This window comes from Terrapene carolina, unplaced genomic scaffold (genome assembly GCF_002925995.2).
Source record: "Terrapene carolina triunguis isolate 2854851 unplaced genomic scaffold, T_m_triunguis-2.0 Scaffold380, whole genome shotgun sequence".
In the NCBI taxonomy this organism is placed as follows: Eukaryota; Metazoa; Chordata; order Testudines; family Emydidae; genus Terrapene; species Terrapene triunguis.
In genome coordinates this window covers 325,167-350,655 of record NW_020664731.1, presented here as the reverse complement: position 1 = coordinate 350,655, position 25,489 = coordinate 325,167, and the positions used below count along the sequence as shown (strand labels likewise).

Sequence of the window (25,489 nt, the reverse complement as noted above, 5' to 3'; positions counted from 1 at the left end):
GTTTTTCACACATTTAAATTTTCTCCAAAGTTTTCATGAAAAAATGCACAATTTTCAGATTTTTCCAGAAATGACCCCTGAAATCCACCCCCCTCTTTTTTTGCTTTTTTGAAACCAAAAATGGAATTTTTTCATTATTTCATTTTTTACCGTTTTCTACCACCTCCTATTACAGAGGCAAAAAGGAAGGGAAGAAAAGGGGAAAACATAAAAACTAAAATAGTGCAAAGTGCAAGGTCATTCACTTAGTAATGAACAACAAGAATTTTTGGTATAAGCTGGGAACTTATCAGTTGGAAGTGACAAAGGAAGAGAAAGGAAGAGAGAAACATGGGTGTATTGCTCTCTCTAAATACATCAGAGGGATAAACACCAAGGAGGGAGAGCCGTTATTTAAGTTAAGCGCCAATTTTGACACATGAACAAATGGATATAAACTGACCATTAACAAGTTTTCTAACCATCAGAGGAGTGAAGTCCTGGAACAGCCTCCCAAGGGGAGCAGTGGGGGCAAAAACTAACTTGTTTCAAGACTGAGCTTGATAAATTTATGGAAGGGATGGTATGATAAGATTACCTACAAGGCATGTGGCTCATCTGTGACTGCTAGTAGCAAAGATCCCCAATGGCTGGGGATGGGACACTAGATGGGGAGGGCTCTGAGTTACTACAGAGAATTCTTTCCCAGATGTCTGGCTAGAGGATCTCGCCCATGTGCTCAATGTTCAACTGATCACCATATTTGCGGTCGGGAAGGAATTTTCCCCCAGGTCAGATTGGCAGAGACCCTGGGGGATTTTCACCTTCTCTGCAGCATGGGGAACAGGTCACTTGCTGGTTTGAACTAGTGTAAATGGTGGATTCTCTGTAACTTGAAGACTTTAAATAATAATTTGAGGACTTAAATAATGCAGCCAGAGGTTAGGGGTCTTTTAGAGAAGTGTTTCTCAACCTTTTTTTTCTGAGTCCCCCACCCCCACCCCGACATGCTATAAAAATTCCACGGCCCACCTGTACCACAATAACTGGTTTTCTGGATATAAAAGCCAGGGCCGCCACTAAGGGGTAGCAAGCTGGTCAATTGCCTAGGGCCCCATGCCACAGGGGGCACCATGAAGCTAAGTTGCTCAGGCTTCTGCTTCAGCCCCAGGTGGCGGAGCTCAGGGCCCTGGGCTTCAGCCCCATGCAATGAGACTCTGGCTTTCTGCCCTGGGCCCCAGCAAGTCTAACACTGGTCCTGCTTGGATGGGGTGGGTGAGATGGTCCCTTCTGGCCTTAAAGTCTATGAGTCGCGGAGACCAGACTCTTAGAGCTGGGTCCTTTGCCGCATTAGCATAGTGGAAGGACCCTCCTGCAGGACGTGGTGATTAGACCATGATGAAGGCATATTCCTCTGCCTACGATGGTCAGGCTGTTGCCTAAGATCAGCTCCATTGTGTCTGTTTGCATGCACAGCCTCACAAACAATCCAGGATATGACAAACCCATGAGGGTCATGAATACTGATCCTAGTGATTTAATGGAATATTAAGCTCATATTCTGTTAGTCTATTTGCAAATGCATTCTGTGGGCCTTGTGATGTGATTTTGTCAGATCTTTTAAGCTATGAAGGTTGGCCATAATCAGTACTTGGATGTGAGACTTCCAGCTGTGACATATACCTGCAGGTGCTTTAGAAAGCAATACTGGAGATTCAGTAGGTGGAGCTCTTCCCTCTGAGGCAGTACTGAGGTAGGACTTCATATGGGGTTAGTGGCTCTGTGCTGCTAGAACCCCGACTTTTAGACAAAATGTAAAGTTGAGGTCCTGATCAGTTGTGTTGAGTAGAAATGCCTTTGCACATTCCACAAAAATGAGTGCCATGGTGAAATTCTACTCCCCAAAATCTGTGGCATTGGTTATGATATTCTTCCCTTCCTGGCCTCCTTTGTTGTATATTTTTTCTGTGCGCAGATTGAAGGCTGACAACTTCTACTTAGAGGTGGTTGCATTTCAGTGGTGAGTGAAGTGGTCGCTTTCTCTATAGTTGGCAATCATTTTATGAAATTTGTAGAGTGTGTTGATTGAAGAGCCAGTGGCTGGATGAGTGATAGAAAGGAGCTGCGTTGCTATTAATATGCTTGCTTGTCTCGATGCTTGTATTTAAATGCTAAGCAGATATGGGCCTGGTTAGTACTTAGATGGGAGACCAGGGCAAGGTGAGGTCTGTGGAATACATGTATCCTTTGTGTACCAGGCAGACGCTTACTGACCTAGCTACTAACAGGATACCAGAGTCTCCTTTTGTTTGATAGGTAACCTTATTGGTTTTGATTTACTATCTCCCTGGAATGTGTTCATCACAAATCAAGACAATCCTTTATTTGACAGATAGCTGCGTGGATATTTCGCGTAAGCCTATACTGTCCACATCTAGTTTTGCAATTTTTATTCATTCTTGCCAGTATTCACATTTGTTGTGGCTTTTATTATTTTGGAGTGGTGTTGGGGATGAAGGGAATACAGAAGATTTTTGAGGAGCAAGTATACAGATGAATATTGGGACATATTTTTTTGACAAAATACTGATAAAAATAGAAAACATGATTTATTTTAAATGTTTTGTCCTTTTTTATAAACAACAAAGAAATAAGATGCAAGAGGCTGCTTTACTGCAACGTGAAGACAGAGATTTAATTGCATGCTGCCAGGAAGCCAGATGCTCCCCTGGTGTAAACTGGCATTACTTCAGTGGGCTGTCTGACCCACGGCATTCAGGGTTAAGGTTCCCTGGGCAACTTCAGTTGTGTCCCCTTCACTTATGCTTCACAACAGCACCTCTTATAACATGATCATACAACTCTAGGATATGTGACATGTTGGTCTGTATCGCCCCATCCCTGTGACACACGTGCGTAGCACTTCATATCACGTATGCAACAGATGTCATTACAAAGACAAAATATGCCACGGTGGCCTCTCAGTTCAGCACGAGGGCAAACAGTGGTAACCTCTTGACAGCACTCTGTGTGAACCATTGGCAGATGCTTTTGGCAAAGGAGCCGAAGGGAATTAGGTGCCCAACTCCCAATGAGCATCAATGATATGTGGGCACCTAATTCTCCTAGACCCCTCTGAAAATCTTAACTGTAACCCCCGTCACTCTGTATTGTGCAATCTGCTATTGAACAACCCATTGCAAATCTCATGTTGTTCAATAAACTCAGGTTGTTCAATAATCAATGTGGTTTAACAGACTACTTCTTGCATAACAACGTACAAATCAAAGCTTCTGAAAATGGAAACTACTGAAATGATGTTTACTATGCAGCCAAATGTAGTGGTAATAACACACAGACTGGGCCAAATTCTGTTAGAGTCACTGTTTTAGTCGAGTATAACAGAGATCAGTGTTACCCATTTGTTTGTTTCCAATATACCCCTTTTAACATAGCATTGTATATATTTTCTAGGAAGTTTTTATTGTATATATTTCAATTTCTCTCCTTAAATAGACTGTGAATAATGATGAGTATACTTTGCTAGTCAGATCAACATGCCCTTTCTCCTAATTGTCCTTCTCAATACACCCCAGCATTGACTCAGACTGTATTTCTTATTGTTATGATGTTGCTCTCTGACAGAGGAACAAAACATATTATGGTATATGCTGTATTGTGGAAGCATTTGTGCTCTGGTCAGTGATAGGCAAATAATATTTGTGATTTGTTCAATACTCTGTGGCCAAATCCTGCAGAATTTACAGAGACCTCATTCAGTGCCTGAGTAATTTGGCTCTGTATTTGTGTCTCTTTCAAGGCTTTATTATTTAAAACAATGCTCAATTATTTAGTTAATGGAAATACGAAAACAATTTTACTAGGTAATTTTCTCTTTCACTTGCTGCAACACACATTTGTCTTTGATCTTTCCCTTTTTATTGATACTGCAGCAACGTTGTTATCCTGGGGATTTGTAACTATCTGTAAGGAATGAATGAATACATACATCCTGGGCCAAACCCCGAATTCCTTTCTCAGTTTTCCGTGGATAAATTGATCACTCGAGTGAATGGGAGTTTTGTCTCAGTAAGGACTTCAGGGTGGCCCTTGGGCATTCATGTACAGATTGAGAAAGGTAGTCTCTATTTGGAATTTGCAATGGAAGGGAAGCCAGTGGTGACTGGGAGCCTAGGGTTTTTTGGGGGTATGATGAGCACAGGAACTGTTTTAGCATAGTGGGACCTGATACTGTGTGTCCTGAGCCAGGCACCAGATTGCCCAGTTACCCTTAATAGGGTATAAGCAGACATTTTGCCAGTACCTAGTGATGCTTTCCCATCATGACAGCTTGGTTACCAGGATATGTCATCATAGTTCTATACTGTGAACCTGAGTAATGTTACCAGATTGGCCCATTACTTTGGGCTATGCTCATTTATTCGGGTTACTCTTCTGGGGAAGGAGATTCTGTAATCCTATCAATGTACTGCTTGTGTCACTTGTGTGTTCATATGGTGCTCTACTTCTCCCTTCTGCAAGTCCCCTCCCAATGGAGCTATCCTGCAGGACCTAGGTTCCCTAGGGCTGGGTTACTCCAGCCCCAGAACCGGATGAACACACCCACACCCACACACACATTAACAGAGCAAGTCTGAGCAGACCGGGTCAATCAGCACTGTCAAGCTGACCCCTTATAGGTCTCTGGACTCACTGGGCTGGATGAAGCAGCACTTTCAAGCTGTTACCCTTATGTGTCCCAGATTCAGCACATTCCTATCCCCACTCCCCCAACACAATTGTACTGGCAGTAACCTACTTGATGAGCAAGCCCCACAGTATTTTGGGCGCTGCAGGGATCTTTAGCTTAGGTAAAAGAAGCGTTGCTGCAGAGTAAATGGGGGAAGCTAAAAACACAAAAGAGTAAAGTTCAGCAAGAGAAAGAGAAACAACCAAGTTAACCATAAAAGTTATTTATTGAATAATAGTGATAACTACACAAGGAGAGCCTAAACCAACATAACATACATTATTAAAGGTTAATACCTAAGGTAGAAAGGAAAACAGAGAGAGAGAAAGATGGGGGATCTCACCCATTCCATGAGGCTTGAACTGGTCGGGGTTCCCAGGTGATGGTGGTAGTGGAGGGTCCTGAGTGCTGGAGACAGGCAGAGCCCCCAGCATGATCAGTCAAGAGAAGATGGAGTTCCAGTGGAACTGATGCATAGTTTGGATCTAAGCATCAGAACCCTGACTAGAGGGTGAGTAGGGATTTTTGTAGAGAAAATACACTGGTTGAAGGGAGAACACTAGATATGTTTCTAGGTAAGCTGATGACTCAAGGGTTTTCTTTAGGCTAGACAATAGGAGCTGATCACTCTTGGCTATGGGTGGTGTTTTCTTCCAGGGAGCTCACAATGCAACTAGGCTGCTTCAGTATTTGGATATCAATTAAGGATGCATTACTAGAATTGGTCTGATAATTGCTGAGTTGGGTGTGGGCAGACATAGGTTCAGTAGCATCTGGAGCAGAGATTCCCATGATGCAGTGCTTCCCTGCTTTTTCTGGTCCCAGAGTTCAGTGTGGTTCTCTGTTCTCCATTCTGTATGTAAATTGAGATGTCTTACTCTTGTCACCCTTGTCAGGAGGGGTCTAGGTGTGTCTCCCAACGCCCTTCACTGCTCTCTGCAAGTTTTTTCCTCTGATGGGTTTTGGTTTAAGCAGAGGCTGAGGGGGGGTGTCTTTCATGAGTCAGGCTGGATACTGCACCCTGGTTCCCCAAGAACACAGAGGTGTCTGGTATCAGTAAAGAGGAGGAGGAGATGGGTGGTGGTGGTTGGGGACTCCCTCCTAAGGGGGATGGAGTCATCCATCTGCCATCCAGACCGGGACACTCGAGAAGTGTGCTGCTTGCCAGGAGCTAGAATTCAGGATGTGACGGAGTGTCTGCTGAGACTGATCAAGCCCTCAGGCTGCTACCCCTTACTACTTCTCCATGTGGGCACCAATGATACTGCCAAGAATGACCTTGAGTGGATCACTGCAGACTACGTGGCTCTGGGAAGAAGGATAAAGGAGTTTGAGGCGCAAGTCGTGTTCTCGTCCATCCTCCCTGTTGAAGGAAAAGGTAGGGACCATCGAATTGTGGAGGTAAATGCGTGGTTACGCAGGTGGTGTCAGAGAGAGGGCTTTGGATTCTTTGACCACGGGATGTTGTTCCGGGAAGAAGGTTTGCTAGGAAGAGATGGGATCCACCTAATGAAGAGAGGGAAGAGCATCTTCGCAGGCAGGCTTGCTAACCTAGTGAGGAGGGCTTTAAACTAGGTTCACCGGGGGATGGTGGCATCACCACCACCACAGAAAGAATAGCAAATATGGCAGGCGACCAGCTTGGCTTAACAGTGAAATCGTCGGTGAGGTTAAACTCAAAAAGGAAGCTTACAAGAAGTGGAAATTTGGACAGATGACTAGGGAGGAGTATAAAAATATTGCTAGAGCATGCAGCGGTGTAATTAGGAAGGCCAAAACACAACTGGAGTTGCAGCTAGCAAGGGATGTGAAGGGTAACAAGAAGGGTTTCTACTGGTATGTTAGCAACAAGAAGGGCAGGGAAAGTGTGGGATCCTTACTGAATGGGGGAAGCAATCCAGTGACAGATGATGTGGAAAAAGCTGAAGTACTCAATGCTTTTTTTGCCTCGGTCTTCACAGACAAGGTCAGGTCCCACACTGCTGCACTGTGCAACACAGTATGGGGAGGAGGTGAGCAGCCCTCAGTGGTGAAAGAACAGGTTAAGGACTATTTAGAAAAGCTAAAGTGCACAAGTCCATGGGTCCAGATCTAATGCATCCAAGGATGCTGAGGGAGTTGGCTGATGTGATTGCAGAGCCGTTAGCCATTATCTTTGAAAATTCGTGGCAATCGGGGGAGGTCCCGGACGATTGGAAAAAGGCAAATATAGTGCCCATATTTTAAAAAGGGAAGAAAGAGAACCCTGGAAACTACAGACCGGTCAGCCTCACCTCAGTCCCCAGCAAAATCATGGAGCAGATTCTCAAGGAATCCATTTTGAAGCACTTGGAGGAGAGGAAGGTGATCAGGAACAGTCAGCATGGATTCACCAAGGGCAAGTCATGCCTGACCAACCTGATTGTCTCCTATGATAAGATAATTGGCTCTGTGGATCTGGGGAAAGTGGTGGATGTGATATATCTTGACTTTAGCAAAACTTTTGATACAGTCTCCCACAGTATTTTTGACAACAAGTAAAAAAAGTATGGATTGGATGAATGGACTATAAGGTGGATAGAAAGCTGGCTAGATCATCGGGCTCAACGGGTAGTGATCAACTGCATGATATCTAGTGGGCAGCCGGTATCAAGCAGAGTGCCCCAGGGGTCGGTCCTGGGGCCAGTTTTGTTCAACATCTTTATCAATGATCTGGATGATGGGATTAATTGCACCCTCAGCAAGTTCGTGGATGACACTAAACTGGGAGGAGTGGTAGATACGCTGGAGGTTAGGGATAGGGTCCAGAGTGACCTAGACAAATTGGAGGATTGGGCCAAAAGAAATCTGATGAGGTTCAACAAGGACAAGTGCAGAGTCCTGCACTTAGGACGGAAGAATCCCATGCACCGCTACAGGTTGGGGACCGACTGGCTAAGCAGCAGTTCTTCAGAAAAGGTCCTGGAAATTACAGTGGACGAGAAGCTGGATATGAGTCAGCAGTGTGCCCTCGTTGCCAAGAAGGCCAACGGCATATTGGACTGTATAAGTAGGAGCATTGCCAGCAGATCGAGAGAAGTGATTATTCCCCTCTATTCAGCACTGGTGAGGCCACACCCAGAGTATTGCGTCCAGTTTTTCTCCCCCCACTACAGAAGGGATGTGGACAAATTGGAAAGAGTCCAGCGGAGGGCAACAAAAATGATTAGGGGACTGGGGCACGTGACTTATGAGGAGAGGCTGAGGGAACTGGGCTCATGTAGTCTGCAGAAGAGAAGAGTGAGGGGGGATTTGATAGCAGCCTTCAACTACCTGAAGGGGGGTTCCAAAGAGGATGGAGCTAGGCTGTTCTCAGTGGTGGCAGATGACAGAACAAGGATCAATGGTCTCAAGTTGCAGTGGGAGAGGTCTAGGTTGGATATTAGGAAACGCTATTTCACCAGGAGGGTGGTGAAGCACTGGAACGGGTTACCTAGGGAGGTGGTGGAATCTCCATCCTTAGAGGTTTTTAAGGCCCAGCTTGACAAAGCCCTGGCTGGGATGATTAGCTGGGGTTGGTCCCGCTTTGAGCAGGTGGTAGGACTAGATGACCTCCTGAGGTCTCTTCCAACCCTAATCCTCTATGATTCTATGAAATGCTGGCTCACAACACTTTCCTCACAGCTCTTCAGAATACAGAAATTAGAAATATAGGACATGTTGAAAGCCGTTTAGGCATTAATTTAAACAGCTGCTTTACCCTACTGCCTGGATGCGGAGTTCCCTACGTCTTTTGAGTTTTTTCATTACACTCAGGTGCGTTTGTTACATATCCATATGAAAAGTATTTTCATTCAATAACAGAGACAGAAAGGGTTTCACTATTTTCCCTGGCCCTGAGCAGCTCCAATGAATGGTCTGTGGCTCCTGAAGTCATTCCATTGGGCAAAACATCGTCTCTTCACACTGATGTAGTTCGGAATGCTCAGGTCAATGAGCAATCTGATTGGCTTTACTCCGATTGCCATTTCACAGCCCCAATAGCAGTGGGCAGGAGATGTGTCGTTCAGGGCAGGAAGGATGGGAAATCTAGTCTGGTAATGGCGGCAATGAGGAAACAGCTCTTGTAAGGTACTGGACAGCAGCTGTCCTTGGACGGCAGCGATGAGAGGCTTCAGCATGGAGATGCTAATTTTAAAAGAGGAAAGGGAACGGGTAAAGAACCATTGAAAATGAACCCAAAGAGATTTGTGTTGGTCTCCATTTTAGTGTAAAGCAGGATAAGATCTGTTTTTTAGAAAATAATCCTGTTCTTTTTTTTGTTTCAGTTAGAGCAGGGGTGAAAATCCGGCCCTCGAGCTCCTGCTGGGAAGTGGGGTCTGGAGCTTGCCCTGCTCCCACGCTCCAGTCGGGGAGTGGGGTCGGAGGCTGCTCCACGCGCGCAGGCGAGGCTCCCATAAGCAGCAGCATGTTCCCCCTCTGGCTCCTATGCTTAGGGGCAGCCAGGGGGCTGCGTGCGCTGCCTTTGCCCCAAGCGCCACCCCCACAGCTCCCATTGGCCAGGAACTGCAGCTAATGGGAACTGTAGGGGTGGCACCTGCGGATGGAGCAGCGTGCAGAACAGCTTGGCCACACCTCCGCATAGGAGCCGAAGGGGGGACATGTCGCTGTTTCCAGGAGCTGCATCATGTAAGCGCCGACCGGAGCCTGCACCCCTGACCTCCTCCCATGCCCCAACCCCCTGCCTCAGCCCTGATCCCTCTCCCACACCCTAACCCCCTGCCCCAGCCCGGAGCCCCCTCCCACACCCTGAACTCCTCATTTCTGGCCCCACCCCAAGGCCTGCACCCCCAGCCAGAGCTCACCCTCCCCCATGCTCCAATCCCCTGCTCCAGCCCTGATCCCCCTCCCACCCTCCGAACTCCTTGGTCCCAGCCTGGAGCACCCTCCTACACCCAAATCCTGCATCCCCAGCCCCACCCCAGAGCCCGCACCTGCAGCTGGAGTCCTCCCCCTCACCTGCTCCTGCACCCCAATCGCAATTTCGTGAGCATTCATGGCCCACCATACAATTTCCATACTCAGATGTGGTCCTCGGGCCAAAACGTTTGCCCACCCTTGAGTTAGAGAGTTGTCTGCCCAGTAGACTAACATGTCTTATTCCCGGGTTTCCATGTTGGTTTGCTGGAATCATACTGCATGTGACATTAGGCGTTATTCTCATTTTGATTCATTGGGACTTATACACAAAACTCTCTGTGCACTGACATGACACTGTGCCCCCTCGATCAGTAAAGCCTTGAGAGAGTTTAAAAGCTGATACTTCATGTCTGTTGTTGCACTAGAACACCTGATGCAAGCTCGCCCTCTTGGGTTGGTTAGAATCTGGGCTATTATTCCTTAACTTTAGCAAAGCTTTTGATACGGTCTCCCACGGTATTCTTGCCAGCAAGTTAAAGAAGTATGGGCTGGATGAATGGACTATAAGGTGGATAGAAAGCTGTCTAGATCGTCGGGCTCAACGGGTAATGATCAATGGCTCCATGTCTAGTTGGCAGTCGGTATCAAGCGGAGTGCCCCGAGGGTTGGTCCTGGGGCCGGTTTTGTTCAATATCTTCATTAATGATCAGGAGGATGGCGTGGGCTGCACCCTCAGCAAGTTTGCTGACGACACTAAACTGGGAGGAGTGGTAGATACGCTGGAGGGTAGGGATAGGATACAGAGGGACCTAGACAAATTAGAGGATTGGGCCAAAAGAAATCCAATGAGGTTCAACAAGGACAAGTGCAGAGTCCTGCACTTAGGACGGAAGAATCCCATGCACTGCTACAGACTAGGGACCGAATGGCTAGGCAGCAGTTCTGCAGAAGAGGACCTAAGGGTCACAGTGGACGAGAAGCTGGATATGAGTCGACAGTGTGCTCTTGTTGCCAAGAAGGCAAACGGCATTTTGGGCTGTATAAATAGGGACATTGCCAGCAGATCGAGGGACGTGATCATTCCCCTCTATTCGACATTGGTGAGGCCTCATCTGGAGTACTGTGTCCAGTTTTGGGCCCCACACTACAAGAAGGATGTGGAAAAATTGGAAAGAGTCCAGCGGAGGGCAACAAAAATGATTAGGGGGCTGGAGCACATGATTTATGAGGAGAGGCTGGGGGAACTGGGATTCTTTAGTCCGCAGAAGAGAAGAATGAGGGGGGATTTGATAGCTGCTTTCAACTACCTGAAAGGGGGTTCCAAAGAGGATGGAGCAAGGCTGTTGTCAGTGGTGGCGGATGACAGAACAAGGAGTAATAGTCTCAAGTTGCAGTGGGGGAGGTTTAGGTTGGATATTAGGACAAACTTTTTCACTAGGAGGGTGGTGAAGCACTGGAATGTGTTACCTAGGGAGGTAGTGGAATCTTCTTCCTTAGAGGTTTTTAAGGTCAGGCTTGACAAAGCCCTGGCTGGGATGATTTATTTGGGGATTGGTCTTGCTTTGAGCAGGGGGTTGGACTAGATGACCTTCTGAGGTCCCTTCCAACCCTGATATTCTATGATACTCTTTTCCACTGGTTTGTTTAAAAGTTGACAGTTTGCATGCCAAATGCTTCTGATGTTCTTACTTGCCAGCTCTCTGGTAACTGACTGATAGATTCCATTTCCAAAACTCCTCTCCGCCTTTCCACCTGTTTTCTTCTGCCTCCAGTGCTTCACCCTCACCACTGCTGATGTCAGACTCCCCTGCACTCCCTCCCTCAGATGTGCTGCAGGAGCCAGGACCTTTAGGATGTTGTTTCACATGCAAATTTAAATGACAACTCCCCTACTTACCTGTGGAGGACTGGACTAATTGATCTAATAGGTCTTTTCCATTTCTGATGTCTATGATTCTGTTAAACTTCCCAGGCCACCCAAGCTCTAGAAGATTATTGAAGGGGGAGTGATACAGGGCACTCCTTCCTGCATAGACAGCAAAATGTCAAAGGGGCCCTTATCAGGATGGAATTTCTATCTCTTCAATTTTCTTAAATTTGAAGCAATAAAACAGAGCACAAAATGTATTCCAAACATATTATTCTTCCAAGGTCTCTTTTTAAGGGGCCAGGAAAAGACTCCGAGCACAACAAGGGATATACAGGCTCTGAAATACTTACCTGTTTTGGCTGAAGCCCATGTTTTGCCAACTGCTGGGTGGTTTGTATTGAAAAAGAGACTACTTTAAGAGCTACAATTGGTTTGGCAGCTAGATACATTTTCCTTTAAATGTGCAGTATCCAAGTCAAGCAAGGGGAACATCCAGTGGGTAATGAACCAAAATGGCCAATTACTGTACATTTTTGAGAGCTATCCCAGGCACTATCCGTGCTTTTTAAATATTGGAATTTGATTGTTATGGACCTGGCAGCATATTTGACACTGCTCAGATATTTTTACAACTATTCTTAGCTAGCAGCAGTCAGTCACAGTGAGTTACAAAGTCTGATCAGCCAAGTTGCAGCTGGAATTGCTTTGCTTTGACACCCTTCTACCTGTATTGACAGCTCCTTGTTCCGTCAGGGCACGTGGCGCTATCTGTGGGCTGGCAGGATCAGGAGAGATCTGCACTGACAAAGTTAAACTATTTCAGTTAGAGACCAAAACTGGGCTTGCTGCTGGTATCGTACTTCAGACCCTGATCAAGCACTTCTGCTAAAGATTTGGGCTTTACTGTATCTACCCAGGCCAAGTCCTTCTGTTAATGTCGTGTTTGCCATGTCTTAACATGGCGTCCTGCTTTGGTTTTTTTATTATAATTTTGTTCTTAATTTTTTTGGTGTGACTTGTTGTATTCTATAACAATAACCTTCTTAGTTCTAATGTCCCTCCTACCCCTCAGCAGTTGACCAAGCTCCACCAGTTGGCTATGCAGCAAACCCCCTTTACTCCCCTTGGACAGACCACCCCCGCTTTCCCTGGTACGTACCCAGATGCCCTTTACAGATTTCCTTCTCTTCTTACCTGTAGAGTTTCTCTCTCTTTCTAAGCTTGTTTTATTTAATGGAAATAAATAGGACAAGTAAAGTGAAGTTGCAAATGTCAATGGTGAAAAGTTAACAAAGATTAGTATTTCAAAGTGCTTTTCCTTATGGCTCAGCTCATTGTAATTGTGCTTGTACAGTCTGCTCTTGGGAAGCCATGTTTATCTGCTTCCTGCTTTGCTAGCTTGAATAGAGGTTAATCAACCTTGGGATAAAACTAATGCTTGTGGGCCCTTTCTAGCACAGAGGAGTGGGTATTCACTGCCATGGGTTGGTATGTCCTTTGGGAGACATCCATGCACTCTGACAGTGCTTCATTTGTTGAGCATTGTCTGCAGATTCAAAAATCTGTAAAGGCTGTGTAAATTCCTTTCAGCTCTTCCGACTGATCTCAATCACTGTCCAGGATGTTCTCTTCATATGCACAAAGTAGCTGTAGAATGTCGACAGAAACGTACCGTACATGAAGCCTCTTTGGTTTGTGCTTCATGAGAAGTGGTGGGAATTAGCCATAGTTTTAGGGGGAAATCCTGTCCTCTGGTGAAGGAGGCCTTTGAAGAAGTATGCTACAATGGAGGACCCCCAGAACTCTAGTTAGGGCTATATGTCTCAAACTTTGCTAGCAGAATTGATAATACAGTTTAAATTTTTCATTGTGAACTAGGGTGGCAGCTATAGAGTAGGGAATTAAAATACTTAAAATACCTTCATTTCACTCGATGGTCAAAATGCCAACTGGAAATTCCTTTTCTGCCATTTTGTCCATCATATTTTGAGCTTCCTAGATGAAGTGACATTGCTTATCTCCTTGAAGGCAAAAGCATTAAATCTGTTTCTTCTTTGCTCTTCAGGAGAAAAGCTGCCCTTACATTCCTCCGAAGAAGCTCAAAATCTGATGGGCCAATCATCAGGTAAAATAAAAGCTACAGGGAAATCTAGTAGGCTTCTGTTGCGATATTTCTTGAATAGGACCCTATCGTTGCTGTAATCGTACATAAATTGACTTATTGTGTTGACAAGACAGTACGACTTCCAATGGGCAAGAACTGATGGTGTAGGACAGTACCTGCCATTTTCTTTCTACAGTATGTCCAAGGAAGTGAATAAATTTGCCCGTACTGTACTGTACTTCAATAGTCCACTAATAGTCTCTTGATATGTGTGTATCATTCATGCTAATGGGAATTATGCATGGTCAAGAGAATAACAGAATTATGACCTATATTATTGTATTTGATTTTTATAAAGTTCTCCATGAGATAACAGAAGAATACCCATGGGAGGCATGAGACCGCATTGCTCTGTTAGTGTAGCTTTATTAATCCATCCAAAGAAAGATAGCTTTCGAAGCTATGCAATGCGTTAATGTATATGAGTAAAGTTGTCATTTTTGATACATTCCTATTTCAAATTTTCTGCGCTGACAATTGGCTAAGAAGCTAACACATGCCAGCACAGACTTTCTTTAATGATAATTGTTTATATCTTAAATGTAGTCAGAACAGGGAGTTTTAGCACTTGAGAGTAAATGATAGAAGAAATTAACCACTTGAAAAATACTGTTGACATTCACCTAACTTAACATACCTTTAATATAAACATACATTTGCAAAATAATCGTTTCATAATATGGCCTAGTGCTAATAAGTTAATGGATTTTCCGGTGAATATTTTATTCTTCATGCCAATGAAAGGAATTTTTGGGATCTTATTGTACTATAATATCTCTTGTTGGGGAATGGAAGTACGTTTTATTAAAGCAGTCTGGGTATATTTTATGGGCTATATCCTCAGCCCATGTAAATCAGCTTAGCTCCAATGAAGCCAATGGAGTCACGTCTATTTATGTCAGCTGAAGACCTGGCCTTATGTTTAAATCGTAGCCTTACGTATAGTCACGGGTATTTTTAGTAAAAGTCATGGACAGGTCACAGGCAATAAACAAAAATTTACGGCCCATGACCTGTCCATGACTTACATTAAAAATACATGTGATTAAATCCTGGGAGGGGAGGCGGGGGTTGCGCTGGGCCCACTTCTGGGAGGGTGTCGGGGGGAGTCCGGGGGGGATTCCATGGGGGGGGGCATCCGGGGCCAGTGGCACCAGCTGTCCAGCCAACGAACTGCGGCCACTCCAGCAGTGGCTGGTGTGGCTGTCCTGGGGGCCATCTGAGCAGCTGGCCCCGTTGCCAGCTGCTTGGGCAGCCCTGGGGTCAGCCACACTGGCCCCTGAAGAAGTCACGGAGGTCACGGAAAATTGTGGAATCCGTGACTTCCACGACTTCCATGACAGACATGGATACTGACATAGTGTCCCCTCACCTTGCCCCCACTATAAATTTTGTAACTGTGTAACATATTGATTTAGAAAATGTCTCCTGTGGAATTCCAACGGTTACTAAATTGAACCTCATAATGCATGTGAGAACCCCCTGAGAGAGTTCAAGGTAATGCACTCTGGGATTTTCCATCACTGCTGTGTGGTGCACTCTAAGGTGCAAGTAACAGGGACAACCCAGACTCCAGCACATGGGATGTGATAGTTAGGGTGGCACCCAGCAAGGAAGCCAGAAGACCTACTGGACCTTACAATGTTCAATGTGGGAGAGGATGTAGAGATGGGAGCATCAAGGTGAATGAGGAGTAGGTTCTAGATAGGCATAGTGAAGAGGGATCCATGGGGTCAGGAGTGGATCAGAACTGGGAGCAAGGGGGAGATGGAATGGTGGAGAAGAGGGAATTTGTCCAGACTTGAGCAGAGGCTCCAGTCCCATTTGAGTATGGGCAAATGTTAGGATCAGCTATTATTTCGCCTCTATGATTTGCCCTTCCCATTAACACTGCTGGGGTGGATTTGTTAACCCAGAAAGGGAGTATAAGTGACAATATGGAGTAATATAAAAGAAGGCTGCATCTATTTCAGTGAGTGTGTTACTCTGCAAGCCTGCCTGGTGAGAAGTGCTTTTCACTAAGTCTTGGCATTTAGGAGCCTACTGCTGACCAGTAAAGTCCTTACTCTGCTGTAAAACCAATATTAAACCCAGGGGAGAGCTAGTGGTGACAGTCTCTTGCGCTGGTGTCCCAGCCAAGGGCTAATGCTGCTTTGTGCCCACAACAGAGGGCTGCATGGCAGGATGGGTGTTCTCGTGGTTAAGGCACGTGATTGGCAATTGGAAGACCTGGCTTGTATTCCCAGCTCTGCCCCTCCCATCTTGTGTCCTTAGACTAGTCCTTTCAGCCAAAATATTCAAACTTGGGGGCCTAAGGTTAGGCAACTAAATCTATATTTAGAGATTTAAATAAGTGCTCAGATTCTCAGAGGTTCTTAACAAATCCCTTGGAAATTTCTGGGACTCGTGAGAGCTCATCAGTTCTATGAAAATCTGGACCCTTTGGTGTCTAACCTCAAGCAGCCAAGTTTGAAAATTGTGGCCTTACCCTTCCTTCAGTTTCTTCTTCTGGGAGATGGGTACAACACTTACCTGGCCTCCTGGGGTGGTCGTGAGGCTATATTCAGTAATATATGGGAAGTGCTATATCTTCTAGCAAAGCAAAGCAATTTGATATAGTTATTTCCAGGAGTAGTCTCCGAAATGCTTATTTAAACTTAAAGCTTTATTTTGTAATATGTTCATAGATTTCAGTCTTGGCTCATCAAAGTGCTTTGCATCATGTCAACTCTGGCATGCTAAGGAAAATGGCAACACATCACATTTCTTTTAAGAAATTTTCCATATATTCACTCTTCATTGGATTAATGCAACGTCCATCTTTGTTATGGACTTAATACTGTAAACTATGGTTGTTCTGTTTTGAATTCTTAAAACACAATGATACCAACAGAAATGTAGCTTGTTGGTTCCAGGGGTGGTGGAACAATTTGTATAGTGGGGTGCTAAGAGCCATTGAACCAAACTGTAGACCCTGTATATAATGGAAACCACTTCAAGCTAGGTGATGTGGCAGCCCCACCTCTCCCCCCCGGACCCCTAGTTCCAGCATCTATGATTGGGTCATTCATTTTCTAAATGTACTCTGATATTATCAGCAAAATTAGATGGGAAATTTTCTTTAGCAGTACAGAAAACGTTGGTGGAACTGAAGGATAGCAACGCTAGATCATTACTTGTATTGTTTATATATTCCTTTTGGAGCAACTTCAAAATACCACAGGACATGCAGCAGCAATTCTGGGGTAATTTCATTTTGTGACTTGCATGATAGAGTTCAATAATGCTGCTGTGTTTTTTCATAGTGACACTGTAAGTAACTGGATTCATCGCTGTTAATTGGGGGAAATGATAAAACATGAGGCATTTTAGCAACAGTGAAGGCCATCTGGCCTTAACATACCTGCCTTTTCTTTTGTTTCATTTTAATCCTATATTCCGTGTGCTTTTTCTTCATGCTCTTAATCCCCTATTTCTCCAGACACAAACCTTGGTGTCTCATTTATATTCTTTGCCTTAAATTCTTTCCCTGGTAGTTTATTCTGTATAATGATTAAAGTTTTTGTGAGTAACTGTAAATTCACATTGGCTACCAGACAGCTTCACTCTCCCAGTGCTGCAAATCGGGATATGAATGTCACTATTTCAGCAATGAGTGAAGATGTAATCATCTTATTTAGAGAAACTACTGGTGACATATGCTTGGTCCTGTACTGAGAACATTATGAAATGCTGATTGATTACATTTCAAGCTGCATAGATTTGTCCCCTGACTCCTCCACTTTCCATATTAATGGAAAGTGTTCTTTATCTCTTTAGGGAAACTGAAAGGAAATATATGTCTCTATACATATCGCTCACTAGACACCACATGTTTCTATCTGGTTGAACAATGATGCAGGCTCTAAAACTGGATGTCTTGCTTTTCCTATGGTGGAAGAGCATGATGGGTATTGAAGTCAGTTAGTCAGTTCATGTTTCATATTTTGTGTCTTTGATTCATTGCTGAGTGTTAATCTGTGGTGCTTGGACTCCCAGAGTTGCATTGCAGACCACAAACGAGTACACGTGAAGAACTTCCACTCTCAGCCTGTGTTATCTGATGCATTGTGACACAGTATTCCACTTTCAATATCATTCGTAATCCACTGGTGAAGACTGCTGCCAGAAGGACAGGCAGAAATATGATATCATGTGATGTAGCACTGCCACATGTCCTAACAAAGACCATTCTTGATCTATCTTGTACCTCCTCTCCATGACTGTTTCCTTAAGCATATTCTGCTGTATCATGTGATCAGAGAGGTTTGTAGTGTGTATACTACTTACCCCTTGATGTCATCACCATGATGATAAAGCATTCATCCTACAAGGCATTTACTACCTCTAATATGCTATGGGCCATGTGATTTCTCACTATCCAGTGCTTACTTACAGACTTCCCCACACAAAATGCATCTCTTATTTCTCATTGGCAGACTTCAAGCAGTACAGAATGTTGCTTGCTTAACCTATTTCAGCATTTCCCAGGTGGGTCTGTAATTTTGCACAGTGGTTTGCAGTAATCTAGGGATTGTTCAAGTGTTAAAATAAAGGAAAGGAAGCACGGACCAGCTGGCAATAGCAAGGAGCTCTTCCTCCTTGTTTCTTGGAAGGAAGACAAAGTGATGGGAAGGCACCTACAGTCACGGGCTTTTAGACTGGAAGCTGTGAACCTCCTAATGAGAACCAACTCGGAGGTTTCAGGGTCCCAGAAGAACAGTGGTAACCAGTTGCAGGAGTGTTGTTAGTAATTTTGTTCCTTGTCATTATACCAGAATGTGTTGTCCACTTACCCTCCTGACCCTGAAGGAGTACGGAACATTTGTAACATCTGCTATTTTGGTAAAATGCCAGGCAATACACAGTGCTTTCTCTGCAAGCTATAATCATTTTCCCTTGCATATGCTCAGGTTTGGATGCCAGTCCCCCGGCCAGTACTCATGAACTCACCATTCCCAATGATGTGAGTATAGCACCTTTGAACTCTCTCTGTACCAGGATATATATGAAAGCTACAAATAAATCAGTTAAATAGCTTTAGAGCAGCCAGTTCATTGAGCCCAGCCATGTGGTTGGACAGTATTGTGTCAGAACAGTTAGTACGATTACTAGACTTAATGCACAGAATAAAACAAAGAAAGTTAAGAATGGGTCAATCTGGCGCTCCCCTTTTTTTGGTCTTTGCTAGTTTAAAATCTATGACTATGTCTTTTCTTTAAAGTGAATTTAATGCTCATGAAATATGCCTGGTTGACAGCCCTAGAGAATGAAGTCGTCTAATATTCCATGACCAGTACAGCAGGAGTAGACTCTTTCCATTGTCCCACCAATGCGCCTTAGCCATGTGGACCTCTGTGATGTAGCTGCCCACTCAATCCTTGTTCTCTCTGCTGAGTGCCAGTTTAATATGTTTAATTTATTGTAAGATGATCTGGAAAGGGATTAACTATAATTTAATCTTGATTATACAGAGAAAGGGAAATCCCAATTTAGGAAAAAATTGGCAGGTGTGTGGAGGAAGAGTATGAGACGATCGAAGTTCCTCAGCAGGTGCAGGGAAATAGAATGTATATTTTTATAAATATTCATGCAGATTGTCTATGGGTGCACGAACCCATGGTTGTTCTGACAGCATCTGAGCTGTCGAGTGTTACTGGTATGTTAGTATAAAGTAAATGTCAAACTCACATGCTCAAATATTGACAGAAATGAAGCATTTAAGGGCTAGACTCAGCCCCAGCTGAGGCACAAAGCTGTCCCAATGGAAATCCCAAGGATTCCAAGGAGAATTCTCAGGTGGAGCTCCAGGAGCATAGCCAGCTCTATGCTACTGGCTCCTCCCACCCAAAAAGTTGAAGAGTGTTAGGGACTGGGATGAAAGAGGCAGAGCACATGGCACTTAATTGATCCTGGATTGTCACACTGGTTTCTGTAGGACCACTGCAGGCAGCATATTTTAAAGCAGCCCTGAGGCTGCTCTACATGCCGTCCAGGGCATTTTGGTCCCCAGGCAGCCCAGGGTCAGGGAAGCCAAAAATTCTCAAAGCTTTTTGCACCTTGGCAAGCTTCCGCTGTGAGTAGGATGGAGGGTAGCACAGATGACATAGCTAGTCACAGGACACTCTTCAAACCTACTTATTCCTCTGGTTCACCTCTGGAAAAAGGGGCAAAGAGTGATATGGCAAATTTGCAGATGATACAAAATTATTCTAGATAGTGAAGTCCAAAGCAGACTATGAAGAGTTACAAAGGGATCTCACAAAACTGGTGACTGGGCGATAAAATGGCACATGAAATTCAGTGTTGATAAGTGCATAGTAATGCACATTGGAAAACATAATCCCAACTATACATATAAAATGATGGGGTCTAAATTAGCTGTTACCACTCAAGAAAAAGATCTTGAAGTCACTGTTGATCATTCTCTGAAAACATCCACTCAGTGTGCAGTGGCAGTCAAAAAAACCTAACAGAACGTTAGGTTCCATTAGGAAAGGGGTAGATAAGACAGATAATATCATAATGCCACTATATAAATCTATGGTGCACCCACACCTTGAATATTGCATGCAGTTCTGGTCACACCATCTCAAAAAGGATACATTAGAAATGGAGAAGGTACAGAGAAGAGCAACAAAATGATTTAGGGGTATGGAACAGCTTCCCTATAAGGGGAGATAAACCATCTGAGTCTTTTTAATCTTAGAAAAGAGACAACTAAGGAGGGATATGGTCAAAGTCTACAAAATCGTGAATGGTGGGGCGGAAGTGAATAGGGAAATGTTATTTACCTCTTCACATAACACACAAATTAAATTAATAGGCAGAGGGATTAACACTAACATAAGGCAGTACTTCACACAACGCACAGTCAACGTGCGGAGCTAGTTGTCAGGGAATGTTGTGAAGGCCAAATAACTGGGTTAAAAAAAGAACTGGATAAGTTCTATTAGCCAAGATGGTCAGGGACGCAACCCCATGCTCTGGATGTCCCTAAACCTCTAACTGCCAGAAGCTGGGACTGGATGACAGGGAATAGATCACCCAATAATTTCCTATTTTGTTCATTCCCTCTGAAGCACCTGGCATTGGCCACTGTCAGAAGACAGGATACTGAGCTAGATGGACCCAGTATGGCCGTTCTTATGTTCTTAGAAAAATCCTCTTGGGAAATTAGGTGCTTTCCTGTGCCTTGATTCCCAAAGGTTCAGATAGTTGGGTCATCTCGGTATTGGAAACGTGAATGTAGAGATTGTTAAAGCATTTTTGTGAAGATTGGAGCAACTATTTGCAGAAGGATCTAGTCTCTGATAAATTATTGCTCTCTGTGAAGGTGATGTACAAACTACTATATATTACTTCAATGACTTGGGACTTGCATTCGCTAGAAACTAAACTTGTTCTCACACAGCTTTTGTCAGACATTGACAGCCTGCTGAATATCTACAGCTACTTTCTCATCCGGTATGCTAAAATATCTTTTTTTCTTTACCTCTTGGTGTCCAAAATAATTTTGACCAAGAAAATAGAGAAGTCTGTTTTGAAAGCTTTCAAATCCCCTAATTTATCTTCACCTGGAGAAAAAGGGCTCACACGCCCTTCCATATCATAAGGCAAATAGCCTAACAACTCTTTTTAGCAGATGTTGAATAGCTTTCCTTGTATTACAGAAGAAATCAGTGCCAGAAGTCCAGGGATCCATGACCTAGGGTTTGGAAATTCTGTTTGACTAATGATGATTCAATACACTTATGGGCGCTCCTTGTCAATTGTGTTAGGCAGGGTGGGGAGAGTCAAGGGAGTGCAAGGGAGCGAAGTATTTTCTTTGATCCTAGAAGAAGGTTAATTTCAGAATTGCTCTGCTTATCAAAACATTAGTTTAAAATCAAAACAAAATCCCCAAATCAGGAGGCTTCCATCTCAATTTGATTCTTTTCAGCTGAAAAACAGGAAATCTTGAGTTGTGGCAGAACAGAGAGTGCAGAAGCAGTCAACAAACATTCCCCATCACCTCCTGGGTTTTTGCAAAAGCCTTTAATATACCAGACCTGAATGAAAGAAACACCATTGTCCTTGGTGCTTTATGGCTAGCTGATAACTGTTCTAATATGAAAGAAAGCTACACTTTGCAGCCACATATGCAAAAGACCTCTTTCATGCACACTTCAACTTCACAAGCTTAAAATATCAGCCCTGAAACTTGGTCTCTGAATTAGGGTTCTTTGTTCCTGTAGCACATGTAGATGAGGCCAATCCTGCATTTCTTTTGGATATGTAGCATCCGTCTCCAGTCAGGAGGAAGACAGAACCTTCAAGGGTATTGACAAATATCCTGGAGGAGCAGAACACCTTTAAGGTATTCCTGAGGGACACCAAAACCATCACTTGAGCCCCAGCAGATAAATCTCCATGTCCAGTTTGGGAAATTTCATCACCAATAGTTCAGATATAGGGAAATTATCACAGGAATTGTAGACGTTCATATGGTGAACATCTGGTGAACAAAACCATGCTTATAAAACAGATAACACAATGGCAGTCTAAGCAAACTGGGCAGTGCAAGACACAAGACCTACCTCACAGGGATGTTGTGTGGCTTGATTCATTAATAAATAACTGTTGTTAATATTTGCATCATTCATAGATTCCAAGGCCAGAAGGGACTGTTATTATTATCTAGTCTGACCTCGTGTATAGCACAGGCCAGAGAACTTCCCCAATTCCTAGGACAGACCTTTGAGAAAAACAGTCGATCTTGATTTTAAAATGGCCTGTGACAGAGAATCCACCACGATCCTCGGTAAGATGTTCTAATGGTTAATTAGCCTCACATTCAAAACTTTATGCTTTATTTGCAGTCTGAATTTGTCTGGCTTCAGCTTCCAGTCATTGGATCGTGTTAGACCTTTTCTCTGCTAGACTGAAGAGCCCATTATTAAATATTTTCCCCCATGTAGATATGTGTAGACCGTGATCAAGTCACCCCTTAACCTTCTCTTTATTAAGCTAAATAGATTGAGCTCCTGGAATTTGTCACTAAAAGGAATGTTTCTTAAATTTTCATCATTCTTGTGGCTCTTCTCTGAATCCTCTCCAATTTATCATCATCCTTGTTGAATTGTGGGCACCAGCACTGGACACAGTATGGCAGCAGTGGTCGCACCAGTGCCAATACAGAGGTAAAGTATCCTCTCTATATCTACTCGAGATTCCCTTGTTTATGCATCCAAGGATTGCATTAGTCCTTTTGGCCACAGCATCACATTGGAAGCTCATGTTCAGCTGATTATCTACCATGACCCCCATATCCTTTTCAGAGTCTCTGCTTCCCAGGATCGTCTCCCATCCTGTAATTTCTTTGTTCCTAGATGTACACATTTACATTTAGCCAGATTAAAACACATAGTGTTTGCTTGTGCCCAGTTTACCAAGCGATCCAGATCACTCTGTGTCAGTGACCTGTCCTCTTCGTTATTTACCCCTCCCCCAATCTTTGTGTCATCTGCAAACTTTATCAGTGATGATTTTATGTTTTCTTCCAGTTGCTTGATAAAGAGGCTAAATAGCACAGGGCCAAGAACTGATCTCTGTGGGATCCCACTGGAAACAGACCCGTTCAATGACTATTTCTCATTTAGAGTAACCGGCTTTTAAATCCATTTAATGCATACCATATTAGTTTTATACCAATCAAAATGTCATGTGATACCAAGCCAAATGCCTGACAGAAGCCAGAATATCTTACATTAACACTATTACCTTTATCAACCAAACTTGTAATCTCATAAGAAAAGATATGAGGTTAGTCTGACAGGATCTATTTTTCATAAATCCATGTTGATTTGCATTAATTACAGTCTCCTCCTTTAATTCTTTATTAACCAAGTCCCATATCAGCCACTCCATTATCTCTCACACAATTGATGTCAGGCTGACAGGCCTATAATTACCTGGATCACCCCATTCACCCTTTTTAAATATTGGCACGACATTAGCTTTCTTCCAGTCTTCTGGTGATCCAAGACTTATTGAAAATCAATATCAATGGTCCAGCAGCTCCTTGGCCAGCTCTGTTAAAACTCATGGGTGCAAGTTATATGAGCCTGCTGATTTAAAAATGTCTAACTTTAGTAGTTCTGTTTAACATCCTCCAGGGATACTAATGGAATGGAAAGAGTGTTATCATCACCATATGATCAGACTTTATAATCTGTTTTTTCTCCAAATAAGGAACAGAAATATTTATTGAACCTCTGCCTTATCTGCATTACTACTGACAATTCTACCATTTCCATCTGGTAAAGGACCAATACCATTGTTAGGATTCTTTTTGTTCCTATTTGAAAAACTCTTTCTTATTGGCCTGAACTATGCTGGCCATAGACTTGTCCTTGTGTTCCTTTGCTTCCCTTAGGAGTTGTAGAAAATTTATAACTGCTGATTTATATTCATTACTGTCAAGTTCCCCTTTCTTCCATTTGTTATATATTATTTTTTTAATTTTTTATAGCTGCCTTCACTTCTCCTCTAAACTAGGTCGTTTTTTTTTTACCCAGCACTGTCTTCCTTCTCAGTTGTGGGATTGGGCCTTTTTGGGGTATGTAGTAAGATGTTCTCCAGTAATGCTTGGAGATTAGCAGATTCACAGATTTTTATTTTAAGGCCAGAGAGGACTGTCAGGATCATCTAGTCTGAGCTCCTGTGTAACACAGGCCAGAGAAAGTCACCCTGTGATTCCTGCATAAGACCTAGTAGCTTGTGGTTGAGCTAGATCAGATCCTTTAGAGAGACATCCAATCTCAATTTAAATACTTCAAATGATGGACAATGTATCACATCCATTGGTACATTGTTCCAATGGCAATTACCCTCACTGTTGAAAAGTATTGCCTTGTCCCTAGTCTGAATTGGTTTCCAGCCATTGTTATGCCTTCGTCTCTTAGTAGATTAAAGAGCCCTCTAGGGTCAGAGCCTTCTCCTCATGGATGTACTTATATTCTCTTGGATGAACGAAATAGATTGAGCTCCTTTAGTCACTCACGATAAGGCAGCTTTTCCAGACCTCACATCATTCTTGTATTCGTTCTGAACCATTTCTAATTGGTCAACATCCTTTCTGAAGTGTGGACACCAGAACTGGACACAGTATCCAGTAATAGTCTCAACTGCGTACTGCTGTTCGATGGTCTTCTGCGTGCTGCTGTTCGATGGTCTTCTGCTTATACATCTTAGAATCATGTTTGCCCTTTTTGCAGCATCACACAGGTTTTCCACATCAGCAGGTTTTCCACCAGGACCCCATGTCCTTTTCAGAGTCTCTGCATTCCAGGATATGGTGCTCCATCCTGTTAAATGAATGATGTTGTATGAAGTGATGTTATAATTATCTCTATGGTTGGCTCCTAGTGTTCCGAGCTAAGAAGCATTTCGTTGGTGGAGGAGCCTCCTGTGAGATTTTAAAGAGGAATTCTAGTGGCCTAATGTTCTCTGTGCCGCCTTCTCTCACCAGGATAACTCTGTTCACCTTCTTCACTTACCCCCACTTCATATTGCTCCATTGGTAATGCTAGTATTATGTACTATAGGGCCACAGAAGAGGAAGGAGACATAGCATAGGTTACCAGTGAGGATTCCCTTTCCTAATCATACTCCCTCAGCAGCCATTCTCCTCCACTTACTGAGAAGTCGGCAATAAGAGGAAATTTGCACTGTAATAGAAGCGGTATTCATATATTAAATCTAATTGCAAAGTGGAGCAAATCATTGTAAGATCTATTACTGTGTCTTCAATGTGATAAAAGAAGAA

At 43.6% G+C, this 25,489-nt stretch overlaps 1 protein-coding gene across 8 annotated transcripts in view; it reads left to right on the top strand.

Annotated features, from left to right (window-relative positions):
- The window catches only part of PCBP3 (poly(rC) binding protein 3), a 66,143-nt gene that overhangs the window by 32,848 nt on the left and 7,806 nt on the right, over nucleotides 1–25,489 (top strand). For 3 of the 8 annotated variants that reach the window (XM_024204368.2, XM_024204365.2, XM_026658009.1), the window contains 3 exons: nucleotides 12,553–12,628; nucleotides 13,543–13,602; nucleotides 18,594–18,646. In XM_024204368.2, the coding sequence (XP_024060136.1) occupies nucleotides 12,553–12,628; nucleotides 13,543–13,602; nucleotides 18,594–18,646 (189 nt within the window). Of the gene's footprint in view, nucleotides 1–12,549; nucleotides 12,629–13,542; nucleotides 13,603–18,593; nucleotides 18,647–25,489 lie in introns of all 8 variants that reach the window. The other 5 variants (XM_024204364.2, XM_026658008.1, XM_024204367.2 and 2 more) reach the window with 3 other exon arrangements.